At 43.5% G+C, this 23,509-nt stretch overlaps 1 protein-coding gene across 5 annotated transcripts in view; it reads left to right on the forward strand.

Annotated features, from left to right (window-relative positions):
* GRK5 (G protein-coupled receptor kinase 5) overlaps positions 1-23,509 on the forward strand; it is a 153,772-nt gene that overhangs the window by 99,021 nt on the left and 31,242 nt on the right. For 4 of the 5 annotated variants that reach the window (XR_007906768.1, XM_051800384.1, XM_051800386.1 and 1 more), the window contains one exon: positions 6,604-6,681. Coding sequence is in view for 3 of the 5 variants with exons in the window: in XM_051800384.1 (XP_051656344.1) it covers positions 6,604-6,681 (78 nt within the window). In the remaining 2 variants the exon portion in view is untranslated. Of the gene's footprint in view, positions 1-6,603; positions 6,682-23,509 lie in introns of those variants that run through there. The other variant, XM_051800387.1, reaches the window with a different exon arrangement.

Here is a 23,509-nt window from a genome sequence, read left to right on the forward strand (position 1 = left end):
TTTTGTTCTCCCAAAGCCCTGTGGAGCACTGACAAGCACTGAAACTCCGTGTCCTCTCCTCACCCGTGCAGCACAGGCAACACTGGTCCTGCAAAAGCTGGCGGTGGGACTGGATTTGTTTTAAAGGTTTGTCTCCAAGCAAAGCCAGACTGATATTCCCAAATCCTTTTGCAAGGGGGGTGCTTTGCACCCACTCCCATGTTGCTTTTTCAGACTGGAGCTGCCCTGTATACCTTTACTGGGCTGGTGGTCTGTTCCCAGTTAGGCTCAGACTGGCAGTAGGATTTTGAGGATTTGATGAACAAAATGCCTGGCTGTGTGGAGGTCTGAATATTTATCTTTCTCTCTTCTTTTTAACACTAATTAACAGCAGTCTCCTTTGTTTATTGATTTCGGATTCTGTACAGGCTTGCTCCCAGCCCACGAAAATCCCTGCATTAGGCAATGTTAAGGTCAAACAACACAGCCCACGGCCATTAAATTGGATGAGTGCTACTGAAATTTGCCCAGCAGGGTCACACTGTGTTGAGTGAGCAGTGGGATTCAGGCCAAGCCCTGTGTTAGGCAAAAAACTCCTGTAATGAGACCAGAAGTTTGACTTTACAGTCCTATTTTGAGACCACCAGGAATGTGAAACCTTTTGGGGACCACCTGCTGTAACAAACCCCAAGCAGGAGAAACCAAGAGCCTTAATTGTCTTTTGTCTTAGTTATTTTTTCTAACATGAGATGCGAAACTTAGCTTTTGTGTAATAACAAACAAAAAGAAAAAATAAGAGGGGATAATATTTAGCTGTTCCTGAGAGATTCACAGAGCTTCTTGCACATAGAGAGATAGGACCACCTCTCTTTTTCGGAGCCCATCTAAGTGACTTTACCAGGATCACACAGTAAGGCACTGGCAAAAGCCAGTAATTGATGTCTCCCCATTTTTAATACATTTTTTTTTTAACCCATGCACTCAACTGCCTGCAAAGAAAGGAACGATCAGGACTTATGGGAAGAAACCAGAAGCTGAGTCAGACACTTAACAACCCACCAACATCCTTATGGAAGACTTAAGTTTTGCAAGCTCTCTTACACCTGTGCTTCCAAAGGCTGGTAGAATCAATCAGACCTTGCAGACCAGAATCCATAAAGAGACAAAAAAAAATCCCTCTTGGCTGGACATTTATGTGAGCTGTTGTGTGAAATAACTAACCTGGTCTGATGTAGTCTCCTGAAAATCTAATTATGGCAGCGTCTGGGGTTTTTTGTCTGTGCAGTACAGCAGAGGTTGGGCTGCTTTCTGAAGAAAAAGGGTTTGTCTTGTTCAATTCTGTGTGCGTGTGGGTGTGTAGCTGTCAATTCCCTCTGAAACCTGTGAATACCCTGGCCACTTTCAACCAGTAATTGTGATGAAAGTGCTCAGATGCACAAAGTTTCTACCTGCTTTCTGAGGAGAGTGGGTAATAACTCACAACCAGCTGTAGCACAGACTATGACGATACGTGGTCTGTAAGCAGGAGGCCCTGACATTAGATGATGAGAGATCAAAACTAAGAGATAAAATATTGAGTAAGAAGTACTGATGGCTGCAATTTGTGCCTCTAAACTCATCTGTGTGCCTGTAACCACAAAGATCCCATGGATAGCTCACCAAACCCTCATGTCGCCATTCAGATGAAGGAACTACATGAACATAAACTCCTATTGTTAAACAGAGATGGTTTAAGACTAAATCAGCTCCTCTGTAAGCCCTTCACAAGGAATTCACGCACAGCCCTGAAGCACACTTTGCTCTGCTTACAAATATTTTAGTGATATTGTACAACTTTGGAGCTGTTGAAAGGCAGCCATGAAAATAAAGTGCGAGTGGATATGTTTCCTGTGCTGAAAGGCAGATCAGTGAGCAGGGAATGTGCTAGCAAGACATGTTTCCTTCTCTGCAGCCAGTGCTTCCAGGACAAGAGAGCAGCAGTTCAGTTCGGCAAGGACTTCTTGCTCCTGTCCCCTCCTCAACAGCACATTCCCAGGGTGCCAGCTCCTGACATTTCCCTCTCCTCTCCTGTGATTTTTATGTGCTATTATAATGGAGACTTTAGCTTCTGGACTCCCTTTCCTGCTTCATCTACTCACATGCATAATTTATTTATTTTTTTTTCCGGGGGAGGGCTTTTAACATTTTAATGCAGACCAGATTTAGATTGACTAGAGGAGAACGTGGCCCATTTTGGTGAAGGAGAAAATAACCTGACATTGTTTTCTCTCTAACCTGACCAATGTTATTTCTTTGCACTGAAGTCACACAGAAATACATCCTCTGGAGGAAAATGGCCCCTGCTCATGATATCTGGGCTCAGGGGTTGGGGTGACAGGCACATCTCCTCAGGTGGACTTTTCAGCTGAACGCTTCACTAGACATTGCACTTATCTGGGGTGAAAGGACGAGTGAGCATCCATTTAATGCCATTTATAAAAACCCTGTCTTGCTGTTAGGGAAATTTCATTTGGTTAAGTCCCTTACATGGTGTATAAACCATCTGTGTATGTGTGTCTTAAAGCTGTTCAAGGCTTTTTCCATCAGAAATGCCAGTTTGTTGATATCAACAAACTCATTAACTCAAAACGTGTTTTTAAACAGTCAAAAGGGCTCTTTTTGCCCAGCCTTTAAGTATGAAAAATGTGGCTTCGAGTTCACTTTTCGTTTAGAAATGCGAGTTATTATGAATCCCAGCTGTCTGGGGTTTGCCTTCCAGTTTTTAGTCACAGATTTTAAATCTCCAGCAGAGGCAAGTGCAAGGACAGCCATGGAGGACAGAGCAATAACAGGGCAGAGCCTGGAGTCCAAGGAGGGAGTGAGCAGGAGCAGAGAGACATTCTGGGGATAACAGAGGAGGGAGCTGAGAAAGTGGAGGTGTAAAATTGGGACTGAAATGCCAGTAGCCTCCTGTAGGTGCTCAGAAGGTGACTTCACTGCTCCTGACTTGACCAAGAAGCCAAAACTGCTCTGGTGGGAGCATCTATTCCCATCTCCATCTCCTGGTGGGTACAAGGGACAACTCCTGTGGCTGTGCCACGCTGCTGCAGGCAACCATCAGCTACCTGCTGTGGGAGAGTGTCCTCCCAGATCTGCAGAGACATCTCTCTGGCTCTGTTTGTCAATTTGCACGTATTTTTAAGCCACAGAGTTTCCAGATCTCAAGCAATATTAAGATGAAAATAAAATACAAGATAAATTGGTGTGCCAGCATTAAAGCTGCTGATGTGAGTGCCTGTGGGGTCCCTGTGCCATTGCCCTGGAAGCTCTCCAGCCATCACAGGCAGCCTCCAAACCTCTTGCTCAGCTGTCCCTGAGGCCATGGCCCCATCCCACAGCCAGCCACAGGCTGGATGTTTCTCCCTTTCCCAGCTGAACTGCATTTTCCCATCCAATCCCACTCAGCCCATCCCAAGACCAGCTGCTTCAAAGGGAAGGACGCTTCACACCCCGATGCCCCCGTTCAGCTTCTAGGGGAGAAGGAGCCACCAAAGTAAGTACTACCTCAAAAAAAACAGCAGCCAAAAGAAAAGTTAGCAGCAAACAGCAGCCAGCCCACATCCTCTGGTCATTTGGACTGAAGGATCTGCCCCTGCCCACAGAAAGAGCCTTCCCTGAGCCCGTCCCATGGAGTCAGGGTGATCGTAAATCCTCCTCTCGTTTATGAGCCATGAATAGGGCCCTGTCTGACCTAACTGGGGCATGGAGAAGCTATTAGACTTCAGAGCAGGAGCCTTGAAACACATGCCTGGATTCATCAAAGGAATAATGGAAAATATTTTGTTCCACATGGATTTTAAGTAACGCTGTTATTTCTAGCAATTAGGGATTTGCAAACTGTAGCTGTGCTTTGGAGTATTGTGGAAGAAAGGGATGTATCTTGTGATTTAAGCACAGGACTCAGAGTTGAGGACCTTGATGGCTTCCCAGGGAGGTGGCAGGGGGAGCATGGGGGCATCCCTGTCTGTCTCCTGTAATAACAGCTCATGGCTGAAAATATACCAGTATCTGTTGCTGAATAGCTTGAAAGTGGCACTGAAGGAGAAATAATAATGAACTTAGAAACAAAATGAAACAGGCTTCTAGTACAGAACTGCAGTGAAATCAACACTGTTCACAGTTGGAGCTTATGGTTCCTTCTCACATCCTCACTTGTCTGTCACTTCCCACCTTCCACCACTGTGTCACATTTTCTGGGAATGTCAAATGCAAGTATAATTAAACTTTCCTTTTATTCCTTCCTAACTATCTTGAGACAGAATGAGACACTCTGTATATGTGTGTGTGTGTGTGTGCATTTAGCTCTACATATGTTGTATCCCATCAGGAATTGTATTTCAAAACACTGATCCAATCCCTGCAGAATTTTTTTCTTCTGGACTGTCCTGATTTGTTTCCCATTGTACAATTTGGGTGGGATGTAAATGTTATAGGTTATCTGTGGCAAAAAGGATATCAAATTTTTTGACATCTCCCTGGTGCACTTCAAATAGCAGATGATGACTTACAATCAGGTTTTATTTGTTGAGAAGCCAATATGTTACCAGGATCCAGAGTTTAAAACCAAATGAAGGAGAGAGAAGTTGTCATTATTGGATAAATTGTAAATAGCATTGAGTGGAGGACTCAGAAGATCTCCTAGATGCTTCCATGCTGAGGCAGTGCCAAGAAGTTTTCCTTTCTTTGCAGTCTTCTGCATAGACAGTTACATTTAAGTACAAATGTTTTCTTTCATTAAAATGCATTATTTCTGTTTTCTTTTACATGAGAAGCATCTAGTTTGTCTGTGAATCTAACCATAAACTGTAAGGTCCAAATAAGAGGCAACTTTCAGCTTTAAAAAATCTGTTTTTTTGTTTCACTTGCTATTCCTCTATTCCCTAGCAAGGAATCATAGAGGAAAATGCTGTTAAGATGCTGTAAACATTTGAGAGTGTGCTCTAAGAGCTGAAATGACCCATACTCAGATACCATCTAAAAGGACAGGAAATAGGATGAAAGATTTTTTTTTTTAAACCCTGATATTAAGTTTTATGAGGACATAAACAGTTTCATCCCCAAAATGGTCACTAAAAGAGAAGTACTGTACTTGTGGGTTTTAGTTTTTGGTGTATTTTTCATCACTAATACAGGTTTGTCTTTTATTTGTGGTCATTGTCATTTCCCAGACAAAATCAGGTCGTAATTCCAGATTGTTCAAGCAACCTGCTCTGTGTGTGTGTGTGTAAATATGCAGCTTCAGACTGGAGCTGCAAGAGCCAGCTGAGCACTGGCTAGATAGATGGGGAATAGCATTATTACTACATTGTGGTTTCCATGTCATTCCTGGGTTTGCTTAGCTGGGGTATCCATTACAGCCTGCCTTCAGATTTATTGCACCCAGCTCGGAGCAGTACATACATCTTCCAGTGGGCAAGAGTTCTGAAATTTGTTCTTCCAAGTGTTTGCCAGTTCAGTCTGATTTACCTTCTTTTTTTCTTTTTTTTTTTTTTTTTAAACTTCCTCCTCATTTATCATTGCAGACAGCTTGTATTGGACCAGGTTATTTAATTGGTTTGGCAGGATTTTCTGGGATCCTCTTTTTAATACAGCCATGAAAGCTGTTAGGCTCTCTTCTTTTCCTTTTTTTTTTTTTTTTTTTTGAAAATATTCTGGGCAGTGCCAAGCAGGAATGTCATTAAGAACTTGCTGTCATTTAGCCATCAGGGTCCCATGCAGCACGTGCTTCCTTCGACTGCCTGCCATGGATCCAAAGCTTGAACTGAAGTGATTAATGTCTTGGCAGTGCACAAATAGTGCTTCTTTTGTTTGTTCTGTAAATATGGTCCTGAAACTCATCAAAAGTCAGTAGTGCTACAATCCATAGGATAGGCAGAATTTTAAAATGTAGGCAAACTTTGTGTGTGAGATTCTCCTTTTTTTAACGCACTAAGGAAGCCAAAGAGAATTTGGCTCATAGTGTCTATTCCTCTAAATGGCCTCTCTTGTTTACTCTTGATCCTGAAAAATCTGCCTTCTGAAGGGAATGGGTCAAGGATCACTGAAAGTGATGGGCAAGTGTCTGTCTCTGCTTTGCACAAGTGTTGTTGGACCAAGGGGAAGGCATAAATAAATGGGAGAGACACATTCAACCCAAAAGACAATATATTGAAGGAGTTCACTTGGCACTTGAAATACCACTGTGACAAGAGTAACAAACATTCACTTTCTCTACTACTCAGAGAAATAATTTTACCTTCTGTGCCCACTTTCCTTTTGAGCAAAACCAAATGAAGTTGACGTCTCTTGTCACTGAACGCTTTCTGAAAGCTGGTTTGGCAAGGCTATGAAATATAAATGGATTAAATTGTATTGGTGTTAATTAAGAGAGACAGCCTCAGAAAATGCACCACTAGGATTTGGTCAAAATAAAGTGGCAGGATTTTAATAAGGCTGTGTATAGAGGTTTTACTTCCACCAGAAAATGATATTTATCCTTTGGATTTTTCATACAGAGTGTTCTGTTAAGGCCACATCCAAAATGAAGTTATAATGGTGAAATATGAGTGCAAATATTGACTTTTATTTTTTATATGTCTGTTCCAGGCGGAATATGAAATTGCTCCAGATGAAAAGCTGGGAGAGAAAGGAAAGGAAATCATGATGAAATACCTCACCCCAGAGGTAAGGGGCAGCCAAAGTGGCATTACTGAAGGAATACTGCAAGGCACACCTTTGCTAAACAAGGTTGTTATAGGCTTTGTAAGCCAGACTTCTAAAATTTATGGTGGCAATCTCCAGTGAATAAACCTGTGAGTCTTATACAAATAGTCAGAGACAAAAAAGAATTATAATGCAATCCAGAGATTGACTTCTAAGGACGAAATTGAGCTTACCAGGAGCTTAATTCATCTGTGGACAAGCAGGGGACTTCTCTAGTTTCCTAGTGTGGGAAGCTCTGTGGTGTAATGCAAGAGATCTCAGTGCTACCAACAGATGCCCCAATTATTTCCTGTCCAGCTCAGGAGTGGTGGTGGCATTTCATGTACTGTTGAGTAGAAAGGACTGGCAAAACACGGTCTTTCGTAACCCTGTATTTTGGTACAGAAGTTCCCACTCCTCCCCCAGCACCGTTTTCCCCGGGGCATCCAGAGACGCGCAGGACTGGCAGGAGGCAGCGGGGTCTGGAGCTGGGAGGTGCTGCGGTGGTTCTGAGTGTTGCCTCCCGGGGCTGTGGGCAGGACAGGAGCTCGTGGGAGCAGCTGTGTCCACAGGGTGGCACTCCAAACAGAGAGACAGATCCGCTGCTGGGATTTGGGACAGGCTGCACCGGGACTGGCTCTGTTTTGGGGCGATTACCATCATTTCCTGACTGCCTTTCACCTTTGCAACAAAAGTCGCTGCCAGGGAGCAGTAAACATCCGACTTCAAACACAAGAGCAATCCTAGGATTTTTCCTAAGTTGCTTTCGTAAGAGTAATCAAAGATGCACGACTGCTGCTTCAACTGTTTTACAAGAGAAATATGTTTGACCTTCAGGAGAATTAATGGCATTTTTGGCAGATGTCTTTCTCGAGTGTTTAAGTGGTACAATGTGTTTTGGAGGTGCAGGGGCAGAGCAGACCACTCTTTTTCCAGTCAGTCATTTTCCTACAATAAATTTCGATGCATACTTTCGGTTATCTCGGGCTGCACTTTGGGATCTGGTTTCATTTACTGAGCCTGGCTGGTTCCATGTGCAGCCATTGAGCACTGCCAGTACGAGTTCCTGCTGCCCATTCATTAGGGGCATGAAGTTCCACTGCTTTTTAAATCCACCAGAGTGACCTTTTGTTTTAAAATCTCTGTCAGAGGAGGAACGAGGGACAAATACCGGGGAAAAATATTTCCCACTGCTCCAGTTCCCATCTGGAAACGGGGAAAGGCATTTTGCTGATAGCAGAGCTAGTGAAGTGAGAGAAGGATAGCACTGCTTCTCTTCAGCCAGTGATGGTGAGGGTTTCCAGATGCCACAGCCCCTCACTGCTGTCCCGTGGCACTCCTGCCATTCCTAGTGCAGCCAGAAGCACATGGAATAGCTTAGTGAATGTGCAGTGAAGACCAATCTGAGAACAGTTGCTTCTTCATCCAGAAAAAATGGTTACTGGATGGTAAATTGTGTTACAGGAAGGAAAAATACTGGGGCTCCAGAGCTGGAGTTTCCATTCTCTGCCTGTACTTCTTATTTGACTTGTACCTGGTTTTTTCAGTATGTAAAATTGGCACAGCATATTTACAGTCAGTCCTGGAACTTTCCTGGTACTTGCAAGTTGCCTTAACAGCTTTGGGCAGAAGGAAACTAGATGACTTCCAGTGGTCCTTTCCAACATGCTCCTTTATGTGCAATCTAAACCTGCCTCCCTGGTGGTGGTGCTTCAATGTCTGCATTGGTCTTGCTGCACTTTTTTTCCTTAGTGAGAAACTTCTGCATCTTCCCAGAGCAACATGTAAGCCCTGCAGGGCAGAAAATACTTCCTACAGGTGAGGTTGACTGTCCCATAACAGTGGGTTGAATCCTAGATTTTCTGACAGGTTTCCCACACAACAAATGCTTAAAAAACTAGAGCAAGGCCTGGATTAATCTAATATTGTTTTGGATACCTGACTAAGGTACTCAAGTTAGGAGTGCAGATTACTTACTGCCCTTTCTTGCAAGAAAGAGAAATAAGTATCTCCAAAGGACACATTTCAAGCCAGTAGAAGTCAGTGATTCAAAGCCAGGGTAGATGCTTGCAGTCCAAAGGAATTAATCTGGACCCAAATACCCTAATGGAATATCATCCTGGCCAGCAAAGAAACCTTATTTTCATTAGGATCTGCATTTCTCCATTTAGTTATCAGTCTCTTGAAAGGCACAAATTGCCACTGATTCCACAGGCTTCTGCTTTCAGCTGAACACTTCTTTTAAGTGGGTGTATGTCTGTGCTTCAAAGAACCTGATTGTCTTAATATAAAAATAGTGTGACATACAGCTTGACTGATAGAATAAAATTATAGGTTTAGTTCTTGGACAGATAATTTAGTCTTAGAATGTGAAAAGTATTTTTCTCAGAGTGCAGGATCAGAAGCAAAATGAAAACAAAAAGTAGACTTTGTGCTCTTTAGTATTTATAGATGACTTTTAGTTCTTTCTAAGGTTTTTAAATGTCATACATATTTAACATACAATGTGTCAGAGTATCATCATTCTAAAGTGTGTTCCTTTGCATAGGGAACATGAACTTTATTTGATAGAACATGTACTACTTGCACAGCAGAAAGGACAAGAAGGTCCTTTCCCAGGTGAATAGACATCCCACCAGTACCTACAGCCCATGGCACTCATGGTGCCACACTGCACCATCACCCGACTCCAGCCACTGGGAGCAGTGAATTCCCACCTGGAGAGCTCTGGGTGAGAACATCCAGCATCAGCCCCGAGGCCACTAAACAAACCCAACACTTGCCAAGATGGTAGAGTGGGTGGTGCTTTTTCAAGTGATCACAATTCAGGCTCCTCACAGCCCTGGCATCCTGAACTGCTCCCATGTGCTCGCTGGGGAGCTACCAAGAGGCCAGAAACGTTTTGTCCCAGCTGACACCAGGGATGGCACAAGCAGGCTGGGCTTCCACCATCTCCCTGACCTACAGGCAACAGCCATGACAAATACTGAGCATGTTCTGGCACCTGGAAGGGAACGTGGGTGGTTCAGGCCTCCAAAGAGGTGGCACAGAGGGACAACCTCCCTAAGGATGTGGCAGAGTCCTCATCACTGGAGCTTTCCAAGATGCCATTGGACAGGGCACTACATAATCTCATCTAGGCCCCCTTTCCCGTGACAGGTTGTACCAGACAACATTCAAGGGTCCCTTCCACCCTGAGCTGTTCTACAATTCTGGGTGCTCAGGTCCTCACCTAGGAAGACATTGGTATTCCCTCTCTCTTGCCTGGAGTTCTCTGACACAGTCATATCCCCCAGCCCATTCTGGAGTGTTTGATGGCAGGGAAACGTGAGGAGCACATGTGATCTTCATGCTGAGGATGCCTAAATATAAGCATTCTTATGGCTTCCTTAGCAGCTTCTCTTGAGTGGTGAACAGGAGAGTGAGAACCCACAGAAGAGCTGTCCTGTAGCTGGACACACCCTTGAAACCTTCTCTGCAGAACTGCTCTTTCTCCATGCACAGGAGCAGCTCAGTGCCTGCCACACCAGCAAGGTCAAGGTTTTTTGACTGGAGTCTTGCTTCTTTAAGCAATTTGCTTTATGCTTTAACAATTGCCATGAAAAAGGCACTTAAAGCTGCCTTCTTGACTTAATAAGCCCATAAGGCAAAAGTCCAACCCACAGGAAGTCTAAAATTTCTGAGGTTGTGAAATATGATGGTAAAACTGCTAAAATGAATTGGTCACAAATATTTCTTCCCTGTTTTTTCCTAATCTCAGCAGTTGAGTGGAAAAGGTTTAGGTTCCAGGTCTGTCTGAAAATGACCTCAGTGCTCCATTGAAAAGTTGAGTTAAACTGAACCCAACCTGGCTTCATTACCTGGCTGCTTCTTGTACTGGAAGAGCAAAGAGATATATTTAGCTTTGTCCTGCTTTTAAATTATAGCTTTGCATCTCCATGCAGCATTTTTGCCTTCCTGCCTGACAGCTGCCACGCCTTGCTCTACTAAATCACTAGCCCACTATTTGCTTTTTCACTGTAAATCACCTTGAGAGACTTGGAGAGACACTATATAAAACTAAATTGATTTGAAATGGCTCTTAAGACAGTCTCCATATGCCATTATAGTTTATATTTCGACTCAGCTGGGTACTAAAAACGTTACTGAACAGGATGTCTAATGTGTATTGTTATCCCCATTAAAATACTTCACAGAATATGAAGAACAGCAACAGCATTAGTTTTCTTATCTGAATTCCTGTCCGGTCTCCTTTCCTCCAGGAAATGCACAGAATAAAGGCCACGTTTGCACTTTCTTTGCTGAAAGAGGTTAGCTGGGCACAGCAATAACCTCCTTACTCCAGTCTAAGGCTAGCAATGGGTATTTTGATAAGCAAAAATATGTCTTTGTTTTTATGAACAATTATAGGATAAGGAAGGGAGGGAAAGGTCCCCTGAAAGGGACACTGGCTGATCAGCAGTGCCTGGCCTGGCTAAAACATGCTCTTCACTCAAATCAGTTCTTTATGGAGAAGAAAACATCTATGTAATATGGGTGAGGTGAAATCAAAATGACATATGAGCCCTTCTGCTGGGCAAAGCCACGCAGCTGAGTCGGGCTCCTGCTCCCAGACACCCTCTCTCAGCTCTGTGCATCACCAGAGGATTGGTTTGGCACACCACTGCTTTGATCTTGACAACAAGGATCTTTACCTTTTGTTGCTTTCTCCTTGAGATTTCTTTCCCCCTTCTTATTTTCACCACCAAAATAAATGCAAACTTCAGCAGTTGTGCTTTTGGGTGAGTCATCTTGGCCGATCACTAAATCCTTGCATCTCCCAGAAGGAAAGTATCACATCTTAATGATTCTGGCTGAAACCTGGAAGGGCAGGTCATACCATACCAAGAACTGGATTCAAGTACTGAGACCTTTTCCTCTAACTGTTTAGTTTTACTAAAAGCCTTCTAGGGAACACGTTATAATTAGTTTTTGGAATGGCCAAAACAAAAGCTGAATGTCACTCCGAGGGGAAGCTCTGAAAGATAGAAACATTAAGCTTCTGTAAAGCAATCTGCAGAGTTTAATACGAGACAGAAGCTTTGTGTTTTGAAAGGTGAGCCTTCAGGGACTGTTTTCTACCTCGTTACCTTTCTCCTACAAATTCAGCTTATATCACTTATATCCAGAGAGTCTGTCCCCCTGTAAGCTTATTACCCTGCTGATAAAAGGCCAGCACAATATCGCTTTTTGCTGGCTACAAACCCTAAAGACTTTGTCCAAGAGTTATCTCCACAGATAGTTTTCAAATTTTTCTAAACCCTGTGCATTTCATTAATGACCCAGTTGGAGTAGGCAATGAATGAAGTGCCTGTCTGAACACAGTGTGTTACGTGGACTCGGGATGGGCTAGAATTATTTACTTGCTCAAAGCTTTATTCACTGTGTCCTTTGGGTTCCTATCAGGAGACTTTTCAGGATGCTAAATACTTAAGTAGAGATCCTGGCACGGCTTGAGCCAGGGAGAATTTTGCCATTTAATTAATTACCCTGAGACTTCACCCTTTGCCTCGATGGATTTCTCATCTCCCCTTTCTATTGACTTCACTACTCTAGGAGCAGCATTTCAGGCAGGGATGATAGCATTACTTAGGCCTGTGCTTTGCAGCTCACATAATCAATATGTAATCCAGTCTCCAGAGAAATCAATGCATAATTTTGTTGTTGTTGCCGAGACAGCACGATCAATATCTCCACTGATCACTATGTCTTCTTAGTCCAGCAAAGTACCTTCTCACTGTGCTTTCTGAATAAGCTCATCTTTCCCAAGTTCAATTCTGGGAAAGTATCTGAGCAGCAGAACAGCAACCTTGTTACTCACATTAATGCTTTCTAGTCAGAATTTGTTTAATAAGCGTTTGTCACTGGGGCTAGGCTGTAATACAGTGTGGCAGAGGAATCTGAAAAATCACAGGGCTGCCTTGATTAGGAGTCCCTTTGCTGTGGTCTCAGGCAAAAAGGCATTTTCTCACGGTTTGCTCAAGTCCTGTTTCCTCATCCTTTACCCACTGTTTATAATACAAATGTTAGTTAACTAAACACTTACTGAGGGCTTCTGTCTCTTGCAATGGTGCCAAACTGCAGAAGAGCCTGTGGAAACAGCACGGAGCCTGCCCTGTCCCGAGGATGCTGCCCAGGTCCCTGGGAGTCCGGTGTCCTGTTTTCAGGCTCACAGAGGGCTGCATTTGCAATGCATTTGCTCAGACTGGTTGAAAGTTTAGACCAGAGTCATTAAGTCCCCTGGGTTTATGCTAATCAGTGCTATTAGTCGAAGCTCTGCTTTTCCTTGTTGCTTTGGAGAGGTTACACTCTCTGGTTCACGTGCTTCTTAACTGTTTGTCATTTGTGGTCAGGAAAAGCACTGGGATGCTTTGGCCATTGGGCAGAAGCCTTCTGGCTTCCCTGTGTTTGCTGGAATTACTCTGACTTGACCCTTTAGAAAATGGAAACTTGCTTCTGCTAATTGATGTCAACCACACAAGTAAACCTGGCTTACAGCTGTGTGCTGAGGCAGGGCAGGCCCCCCAGGCTGCTCCAGCTCCACTCCCAGACCTGCCAGGGCATCTAAAAGGACACTGCAAATAAACCAGGGCATCCAAGAGGACACTGCAAATGAAGAGCCGTCTGCTCAGGATTATCTGGGAACAGGAAGGATGTACTTGTCTGCCCTTGGCTAATGAATATACTCATTATAGTTTCCTCCTCTCCATTTCAGGGGTCATCTGTTCCCTATCCCCTCTGCATACCCCTCACAACTTACCCTTTAGTTTGTAGGGATTACCCAGTGGCCAGGGCAGTTAATTCTAACAGCCTTTTAGGACCATTCAGCTTCCCCAGAAACAGACTCTTCTGCCTGAAAACTTTACCCACTTGGGAAAAAAAAGGAATCAGCCTTTTCCAGCTGTCTAGAACACTGGCTTGCAGAAAATCCAGGAATCTGCAGGAGATGGCTTTTGTGTGTTTGCACAGAATGACATTAAAATAGACCTCTGGTGAGTCCAGCCTCTTAAGCTCCCAGCACACATATTGCAGCCTTGAAGGCATCTGGATTGGAGAGATGACGTGGCTCTTTCTGCCCACTGGCTACAGGGACCTGGGAAGGCTCCGAGTGTCTCAGCTTTTAGATGATAAAGTGTGATGAGGTGAATTCCGTGCTGGTGTAATGCAGAAAACATTAAATTACTTTGCATGGCATATCCACACAGGTTTCTGTGCATAATTTCTCAATGCTACGGAGCCCTTTGAAGACCTGACCTCCCCAGCCCTTCCATCCCTGCCTGTGACTTGCAGCAACTTTCCCTGGTTGGTTCAGTTTCAGATTTCTTAAGCTAAAAACATAATGGGTCAACAAGTGTCTCCTGAGCTCAGGATCCATTGTGCTAAACTCAGAAGCAGTAACAGGGAACCACATGTTTGATCCCAACAAAGAAGAGAATGAAGAGGCACATGATGAGAATGGAAGTAAAACACAGCTTATTTCTCACCTGATTCCCTTGTAACAGGAAATTAGAATTCTGGAAAAACCTCTGTAGGCTTCAAGATCTGAGTAGCCTCACAACAACAGGGCCAGGCAAATTCAGATGAGATACCTGAGGCTGACACCTTTGACTGGGATGATGCAACTAGAAGAATCACTAAGCTGATAATGTTAGTGTGCTGTTTTAACCTGGGACCAGGTATCATGGGGTTACCATAGGGAGTACTTTCAATTTCACAGAAAACAAATGTATTTCCATTCCTTAAAATGTCACTAGATAACTGCAAAAAATAATATTTAAAAACCAAGTCTTTTGATTACAAATTGGATTAGACATAACCAGCATATTTAAGTTGTGGATATGTGGCACTTCCAAGCTGTTCATGTGTAATATTTTTTCCCGGTACCGCCACAACACTTACAAAAGTCACTTTTACCTGCATGCCAAGCCTCAGCTTGTATGTTAATTTATTATTTTTTGATCAAGTCAGACTCTGACCTGAGTCAAAAATCAAGCATATAGCGATTTTATTATCGTGGCACAGATGCTGTTTGTCCAACAAGCAAAACTGAGGAAGAGTGGAATATGCCACTGCAAACAGCATGTCATCCCCTACAATAAATGTCTTCCCCCTCGGTCATTTGCAGATGGCTGTTGCCATATGACTGTTAATGGGCCGTGTGACCCAGGTGATTAGGGAATGCCCTGTTTCCAGCAGTGATTTTGTTTGCTTTCCTGGGTGTTTCCAGTCTTTCCCCTGCGTGGGCCACTGGTTCCTGCCTGATGTTTGTTTAATTCGCTTCCTAATTCTTCTCCAGACCATCCTGGGTTATCTTTTGGATTTTCGTTTCTTCATTCAAGCGTTTCCTCGGGATTTGACCATTTGCTAATGGGAAAAGGCAAAGGCAAATTCTGCAGAATCCCCCCACAGCTGGTGGCAGGACAGCCTGGATGAGGCTTCGTGCATGAGCTGCCTCCATGCAAAGCAAACAGCTCGTGGGCTTCAGTCCAGGGAGCGCTTGCAAGGGAAGGGTTACTCATGTTTACAGGCTTGTAAGTCTCAGAGGAGTGAATTCAAGCAGGGATCTGTTTGTTTTCCTGCAGGAAAGCCATTCAGTAATGTTGAGGTTGTAAATGAGTGTTTATAGATTTAGGGATTTTTTTTTTTAATGGAACAAATGACATTTGGTTTACCAGAGGAAGCCAAGTTATGACTGTTGCAATATAAGCTTGCTTGCTAATGTTTAGGCTATCCATCAGTGCAGGAGCATGTTAAAAGGTAGAAAGATTCTGATAAGAGGCTGAACACTGGATGCTCTCCAAACCTATTAAGCACACGTGATGAGAGAAAAAAACTTCCTGGGAACAGAAGCTTTCAGAATGGTCCTGTCATCTTTGTTGCTACTAATAGTGACAATACTGTTGTTTTCCCAGAAAGCTTTATCAAACATCTGGCTGCTTGTAGTAATGCACTATATCCATGGCTCCTCTGGGTTGGTAAAAAAAGTGGTTATGTGACACTTCCAAGGGCTGTGAGTAGCCCAACTTTGGGGCAGGTAGAAAATCCTGCTTTTTTTACTCTGTTTCTAAAGCCACCCTCCTCATCCTGCTGTCAGCTACTGGTACAGGTTATTTCATCTACTTTCATCCCTTAATCTGTGTGCAAAGTGCTTTTAAGGCAGAAAAAAAGCGCAACAAGTAAAACACAGTTTCCCTTCCCCCGCTTTAAAGCAAATTTATATGAAACCATTTCAGCTGGCTGGTTTATGAGCACCCCTCCACCAATAAACCTGTTGTCTACAGAAAGGAGGAAAAATGTGTTTCTTTGGCAAAGAAACCTCTATAAGCAGGTTTCTAAAGAATTATTTAAAAAGTATGTGTGGGAAAGGACTGGGGTTCAAAGATACTGAAAAATATCCTGCCAAGCACTTCTTGTGAGGCCCAATTTTTCACTAATTGAAGTCAAAAGCATATCTTCTGTGCTGACCAGTTTAGATCCTTAAAATGAGCTGTACCAAAAAAACCACGGCTGGTTGGGATTGTGGTGTTTCTATTTAATTGAAGAGTATGAAGTCTGCAGCTGATTCACTGGACTTGCAAAAGAAGATGATGAAGCAACTAAATTTTGTCTCATGGGACAATTTGTTATTTCAAAATTATTTTCTATGGGGCTTTGAGTGTTTAAGCTCTGATCACCTATAGGAGCCAGGAAGAATTTTCTCCTTCTTGATCTAAGCAGTCTTTTCTCTTATTTTGTTGCTCCAAAACTCATGTTGTGGTTATACCCCCCAAATTTCTCTGAATCAAATAAGTCGAGATTCCAAGGAAACCACACTTCGGATTGAAGAGCTTTCTGTAGGAAACATGTTGACTCACACCATTTGCGTGGCTGTTGCCACTATCAGGAACAGAAACGTGGTTTCCAGAAAGAAGCAGCTACAAAAATGTCTAATGAGAAGAGTAAAAACAAGGTATAGCCAGATAGCTATAGGCCCTGGACTAACAGGAGATCCCTGAAAAATATTTCATATACTTCCCATGCACTTATCAGAAAGGAAACCTTGGTGGTTGCAGAGTTTCTCCAAGGAAGGGCATAGTTCTAGACTGCAACTTGTACCCCAGCACCAAAGAGGAAGGAAATCTAGAGAGGAAACTTGTCCTTTTCCTACTGGTGGGTTTGATGAGGCACAAGAGGCACCCTGGGGAGTCCAGATCAAGTGAGTGGGCCTGAAGCTCCATCAGATCTCTTGCAAGAACTGAGGTGTTGAGCAAGGCCTTCTGTGATGGATCAGCACAACCCCTCCAGGCAGAGGAACACGCTCAGCTGTTTGCTCAGGGCTCTGTTGTCTCCAGTCATTGTGTTTTTCTGTGTGTCAACCTGTGTTTTGATAGTTTAGTAGAATATGAGGGAAAACAGATTTGTCATGACTCCAGATCAGCTTGCAGCTGCCAAACAAACCCCAGAGTTCAGAGGCACTGCTGATTCCCTTCACTGATCTGCCAGCAAGGGATCCTGCCCTCAGTGCTGAAAATACCATGTGGTCAGAGAACAGGACCAGGTTCAACATCTTCCCTGCCATTGACCCATTCTGTAATCCTGGATGGGGCATTTCATGTCTTTGTCTTCTCCTCCCACTCTCAGGGCTGGTGAGATCAGTTGGCTTTGGAAGCTCTAACTCTCATGACCTGTGTACATAGTGCCTGGCATTACAGGCCCCCACACTTAGGTATCATGTCTACACACTGTCATAATGGATAAATTGCTACTAATAACACAGCTGCCTTCCATGCTCCCCGTCCACCTCACTGCCAGTTCCTACATCTGTCATCTCAAAGCAAATATCCTGAAATTATGAAGCCTTTTGCTTTACTGGTTTGCCTCATACAGACCCAAATGACTGTGGTAGGGGAAAAAAAAAGTAAAAAGAAAAAGCAGAAGTTGATGACTTAAAGTGTTGCAGCTGCTCCTGATGTAGAATTGGCTGTTTGCTACAAACAGAGCTAAAACTGAACAGATAAGATCAGACACAGGGCAAGGCAAAAGAATGTTCTGACATATTTGTGCGTAACACCAAAAAGCATCAGGAGGCTGCATGTGCTGTGACAGCTGTCCTTTCTCTCACCAGGGACTTCCCAAAATCTACAACCAAGACACTCCATCTCCTCCTCCCCTACTTCCCTCTGCATTTCTCAGTTGGGCTTGGTGATCCTGCAGGTCTTTCCCAACCTAGAGCATTCTTGGATTCTCACTGTCAGCCCCTTCGTGCTTCCCCTCTGTCAGTCCCCAGCTGCACGGTCAGAACTTCCCAGGCTGTCAATGGCACTGGATCTCAGCTGGCGTTGGCCTGCCCCTGACCCCCCAAAGTGGGGAGGTGAGGTGACATCAGGCACCCAGAGTGGCTCCAGATGTCTCCCTGCAGTGGGGAGAGCAGAGCCCACGCTGTGCCCTGCGCTGGTGTGTTCCCTGCTCTCAGGGCAGCAGTGCAGACCCCAGTGGAGACACCACAGGCCAGTTCTCGGGGTGAATCTCCTGCCACAAGGAGCAGATAAGCCTCGGAGGCGCAAAGATGCACAATTTTGTGCCTCTGTTTTGCCTTCTGTTGTCTTTCCCCTTTGAAAATGTGCATTATCTGAGCACATGAACTTGTCTCTCCCTGATTTTGTGCCTACCAGCATGACTTGCATACATCTACCCAGTCTCCCTTTTTCTAGTACTCTCTCTGCTTACTGTCCTCCTTATGACTCCTCATGAGGGTTTGCCTCAAAGGGCTGAGGACAGTCACCCCTGACAGTCACAGCATTGCTGCCTGTCCTGGTAGCTGCTCCCCCTGCCAGCTGAGCCTTCCTCCAGCATCTGGGGAACGATGTGACTCTGCAAAAGCAGCAGCAGAAACGGCATTGCATGTGTCAGCCTGCCCAGCCTGGACACAAACCATTGCTCCCCAGAGCTGCTCTCGGGTCACGGCCGTGTGAGTGCAGATCAAATGCAGAAACACCACAGCTGGAGAAAGGCAGAACCTCCAGGTTTTTGTGTGTGAGCTCTTCCCATCCCATCATGCACCGCCTCACACGAAAGTTCGTTTTAGCCTGTTTCTTTCATAGTTTTGAGGGCTCTACTAGTAGCAAATCTGGAGATTTGTAGATAGATTATATGTGGAACGTTGCTGTCAACATCTGAAAATACACACATCATTAAGACAAATGCTTGGAACCAGAGACAGCTCGAGAAAAGTTATGCCCTTGAACTTTTGTCCATTGATGAAACATTTTTAATTGTTTTAAGCTAGTTTGTTGTGGAATGTTTTCATAACCTGAAACATAACATATGCTGCACATTATTTATTTTACGCAAGTGACTTTTAAAATAACTCCTCGTGTTTCAGTGTCGTGGCTGCATGCCTGAAACTTGCCAGGAAGGCAATTGTGTTTATGACAAAAGTTTGCATGAGGTCTGTTCAGTCTAAAGAGTGCCATGTCCTTCTGGTTCATATGGCTTTTGTAGTGATGAACAGTTGTGCTTTAAGGTACTGTGATGACTCACATCCACTCTGGCAAGAGTTGGTAGAAAATGAAAGCCTGGATTTCTAGGTTTCTGTTCCTTATTCACTAATTGCAAGCTACAGTTGGACTGGTTTGTGGAATCTGAGCACCTCCAGCTTTCGTGTATCTCAGTGAGGCTTCTTTGATTTCATTTAGAGATGATGATCAGCCCCTCTGCGAAACACATCTCTCAACCTCCCGTTCACTGCTCTGTAAAATATTGTGAGATTGCCACCTAGCTCATGAAGACTTAATCAGGCAATGAAGCTTTAATATTTGCTGGTTCTTAGATGAAAGGATCTGTGTAAGGATAAAGAATTACCCCGTTCTCTTTCTTGCAAAGGCAGTCTGACTGAACTCGAAGCTCTCCCTTTTTCTGATCAGAAGTTCAGGGTTCTGCAGGCTCTTTCATTTATTGCTTTAGGAGACAGTGACGATGGAGACAAGTGTCCTTGAAGCAGGACTGATCATTTGCAAAGAAGATACTTATTCCCTTGCTCAGAGCTTCAGGTTTCCTTTGGTGAGCACTCAGCACACAAACTCCCTTCCTCAGCTGTTCTCAGGGCCATGCCATGTGCCTGTGTTTTATGGAGCCCAGTGTTTTGCAAAATCATTTATACAAAGGACTGGGAGAGGGCTCAAGAGCCTCTTGCACTGAACAGAGATCAAATACACTTAGATGATCAACAGATGTCTGAGTGCCCTTGGAGGTCTTTCAGACCTCTGAGAACAGATTCCACAGTATTCATATGCCTGTTCTTCTGCTTCCCTGTGTGAAAATTTTTCTAAAAAAGCCTTCATATCCAATTAAGTGGATTTCTTCACATCATTCCCCCAGTGTAGAGCAGAATATGCAGAATAATTGATCCCTGCCCTCTTTATTAAAACCATTTTTATATTAAAAGACCTTTGTCATGTTTCACCCTTGCTTTTCCAGACTAAACAGATTTAATTCCCCAATGCTTTCCTTTGGGGCTTTTTTCCCCCAGACATAGTTCTCGACTCTCCAGGCACTTGGTGCTCTTGTCAGCTGTCTGTAGCTTTCTGAAATGGTGAGTGAGTGTCTTTAGCTGGGGTCTCAACACATCCCTCTCAGTTCCCTTTGTCATTTGGGCACTTTTTCCATGGAAACAGCAGCATTACACACAATAAACCAACTCTGCTCATGCAGGTTTGTGCTGTATGTGCAGAAGTAACTCAGAAGTAACTGAGCACCCTTTTCTTTTTTTCTCAGATAACCACTAATGCAATTCCTAGTTACATTCTTTTCTTAAAAATTAAGCAAGAGGCATCATAAAACCAAGATGTTGCTTTGCCAGCAAAATATTTATACAAAGGTTTTCAGTTTCTGGTCATAAAGGGGAAGATACAGGAGGTAGGAGATTTTGGTTAAAACCTGGTGAAAGTACTGTGGACTTCTGGACTCTTATTACATTGTGTGGTCAAAGAAGATAACGTGATGAGAGAAATTTTTGTTGTAGGATCAATTTAAGCACTTCTTGTGCTGCCAGAGTCTGGCCATTAATCTGGTTTAGGTTCCATCAGCTTTACCCTGGTGTTACTTTGTTGAGTTGACTGGCATAATTTCTGATTTATGTTATTGTAAAGGAGTTCAAGAATCGCTTTCCTTGCCTTCAGGAAACAGAATAGCCATTAGAGGAAATATGGGACTGTACTTGTTAAAACTCCCCAGTGTTTTGTTTTGAATGCAAGAAAATGTAACTGGTTTCTGCAGGTGTTTCTGAAGAGTTAGCAGAATATTCTTTGTCACAAACTCAGAGGTAATGGTCTTAATCGTGGTGTATTGCTCTCCTAGCTGCCACAGGACATTTAATATGTTGGAAAAGGTGTCTCTGTTCCCCTGTAAAAGCTGAATTTGCTTTTACAGCCATTGCCCATAATGCAGCAGGAGAATGGTGTTAATAACCATTTCACTGGGGCTGCAGAAATCTTCTGCACCTCTCCAGGGAAGAAGCAACTTTTTCATCTGTAAATGGCCAGAGTGTTACCTTTGGAAGCTTTCACTCTTGGGATCCAAATGCTTCCTTGCACTCATAACCTGTGCTGCCTAATTGTTCTCCAGGGGAGCAAAAGTCAGTTGGTGGGTTGGGTTTTGGCTTGTAATTGTTTCTGGCTTTGTTTGAACATTTGAAGGCTGTAGGTATGCACAGTACTCACACAGGGAAAATGGCAGCCATGGCTGTTTAATGGGAGCAGTGGGAACTATGAAGTCTCAAGGAAAATCTCAGGAAGGATCATATAAAGGCTCCCTAGAACCGTGTGCAGGGTTAGAAAGGGTTGGGTGTGCTTCTTTCATGCACGTGGTGCCCTGAACACAAGGAGGGGCTGCAGAATGACATAAAATGTTTTGCTGGGCCTGCAGAACCTTTGGAAATTATCAGCCTCTGGAAAAAAAAAAAAAAAGGTGAGTTTTTTTTGGTTATAGAAAATGAAATGGTCTAATAAAGTGTTTGCACTACACTGTAAGGCTTTAGTCCATGTCCAGGATGTCAGTGTGTTATGTCTTTGCCTACCTTGATATTGTTAGCTGGCCCTCAATTTGTTCAGAGGAAGCAAAGATTCAAAGGTCAGCAATGAGTGGTTTTGAAAAACCGAGTGGTGAATGTATCTCCCACAAGCCTGGAGAGAGGAATCACAGTTTGTGTCATTCTTAAATAATTCCCACATTGTCTGACCATTTCTTTTTCTTGTTCTTCCTTCTGTTCCCTCCAAGAATTTAATTTCTTATTATGAATAAGAGTTAGCTGATGCTTATAGTTTTTTTTTTTTAAATGTACTTTGATCTCAGAGGAAGTTTGATGGATTTAGTACTCTAGTAATGCATCCTGGGCATGATCTTCAACACTAACCTCAAGGCAACTTACCTTCCATTGGGAAATGAATTCCCATAGGGACATGAAGTTGCCTGGTATGAGTAAGAATCAAGTCACTTGGTCTAAATGACTAATTATGCAGTGTAGTACTTAGCTTTTGGATTCCAGCTTTGACCTATAAATGTAGAAAAAGTTCTAGATTTAGGTACTAGTAACTTCAGTTACAGGTTCTAGTGTCAGTTTTCCTGAAGTGCTGCTCCATTCACCTCAGACAACCTTCCTGATTCACAGCAGTACAAACACTGTGGAGTTCAGTGGTGTTTCTGGACCATGTAAATCAGAGAGATGTTCATCTTGAACTGGATTCACTCAGGCACATACCAGCTTTGGGCTGCAAATGTTACCCACTGAGTACAAAAACTGTACATGAAAGGTATTAATTCATCTATCTCTATCCAAAATCACCTGAAATACTGCTAATCATTAGGCTTTGGTTTATATCTCAGTATTGCTTTAAAAGGCTTTTTTTTTAAAATCTGCTTCCCTTCTTCTTTCCCCCCAACAGATTCAATGCTTTAGGACTGGAAAATGGGACTTCTGAGTTTTTTTCCTAGTTCTTTCACTGCTTCACTCTTGCCTCTACTTACTCTCTTGAACTAAAACTGGGGCTTAGATTTCATCATGGGCATCTATAGTTAAGGATTTCTGTAAGTTTTCTGGTTTACTGAGACTTGTTCTACAGTTCTCAGTTCCTGTCAGCCTCAGTGGTCAATCAAGCTGAGAATGTCTGGCTTTGTCTCAGTCTCCTCAACTTCTGGATGATAACATGGGGGCTTATCTGCCTCTCAAGAAACTATGAAATTTCTTAATTATTAGTAATCTACTCTGTCTGTGATTAAAAATAGTTGTTCCCTAGATATCTTTTGCTGAGGAAATGGAGGAATATATTGAGGAAACGAGGAAACATTTGGATGAGGTCAAAGGTATCCCCAGCACGTTCTGCAGATGGTCTGTCAAGGCTGAACAGTGAGGCTGCATTACACAGCATGCACAGACAGTCCTCTAAACCACATTCCTATTTGAAAACATTCAAGTGGAACAAACTTACTTTTTCATGTCACAAGCAGGATCAGATTCACATTTCAGCAGCGGGAAGGAAAAGATAAAAGACTTAATTCAGCTTTCCCCATGCTGGGGATTTTCTGTGGCTCCACCTCTGCCCCTTCCTCTGTCCTTATTCCCAGTGTTTTTGAACTCTGCCTGCACTGTGTTTCAGTGCTTGCCAAGACATCTCCAACTAAGGGTGAGTTAATGAGAACATCTGGCCAGGAATGAGTGATGATGCTCTGTGACCCACCCACTCAGCACATCTGGTGGTCATGGCCACGGATGGGGGACCTTATAGAGTGTTAAGGCTTC

This window comes from Manacus candei, unplaced genomic scaffold, assembly GCF_025592945.1.
Source record: "Manacus candei isolate 608988 ecotype Guabito, Panama unplaced genomic scaffold, ASM2559294v1 h1tg000050l, whole genome shotgun sequence".
NCBI classification, from domain to species: domain Eukaryota; kingdom Metazoa; phylum Chordata; class Aves; order Passeriformes; family Pipridae; genus Manacus; species Manacus candei.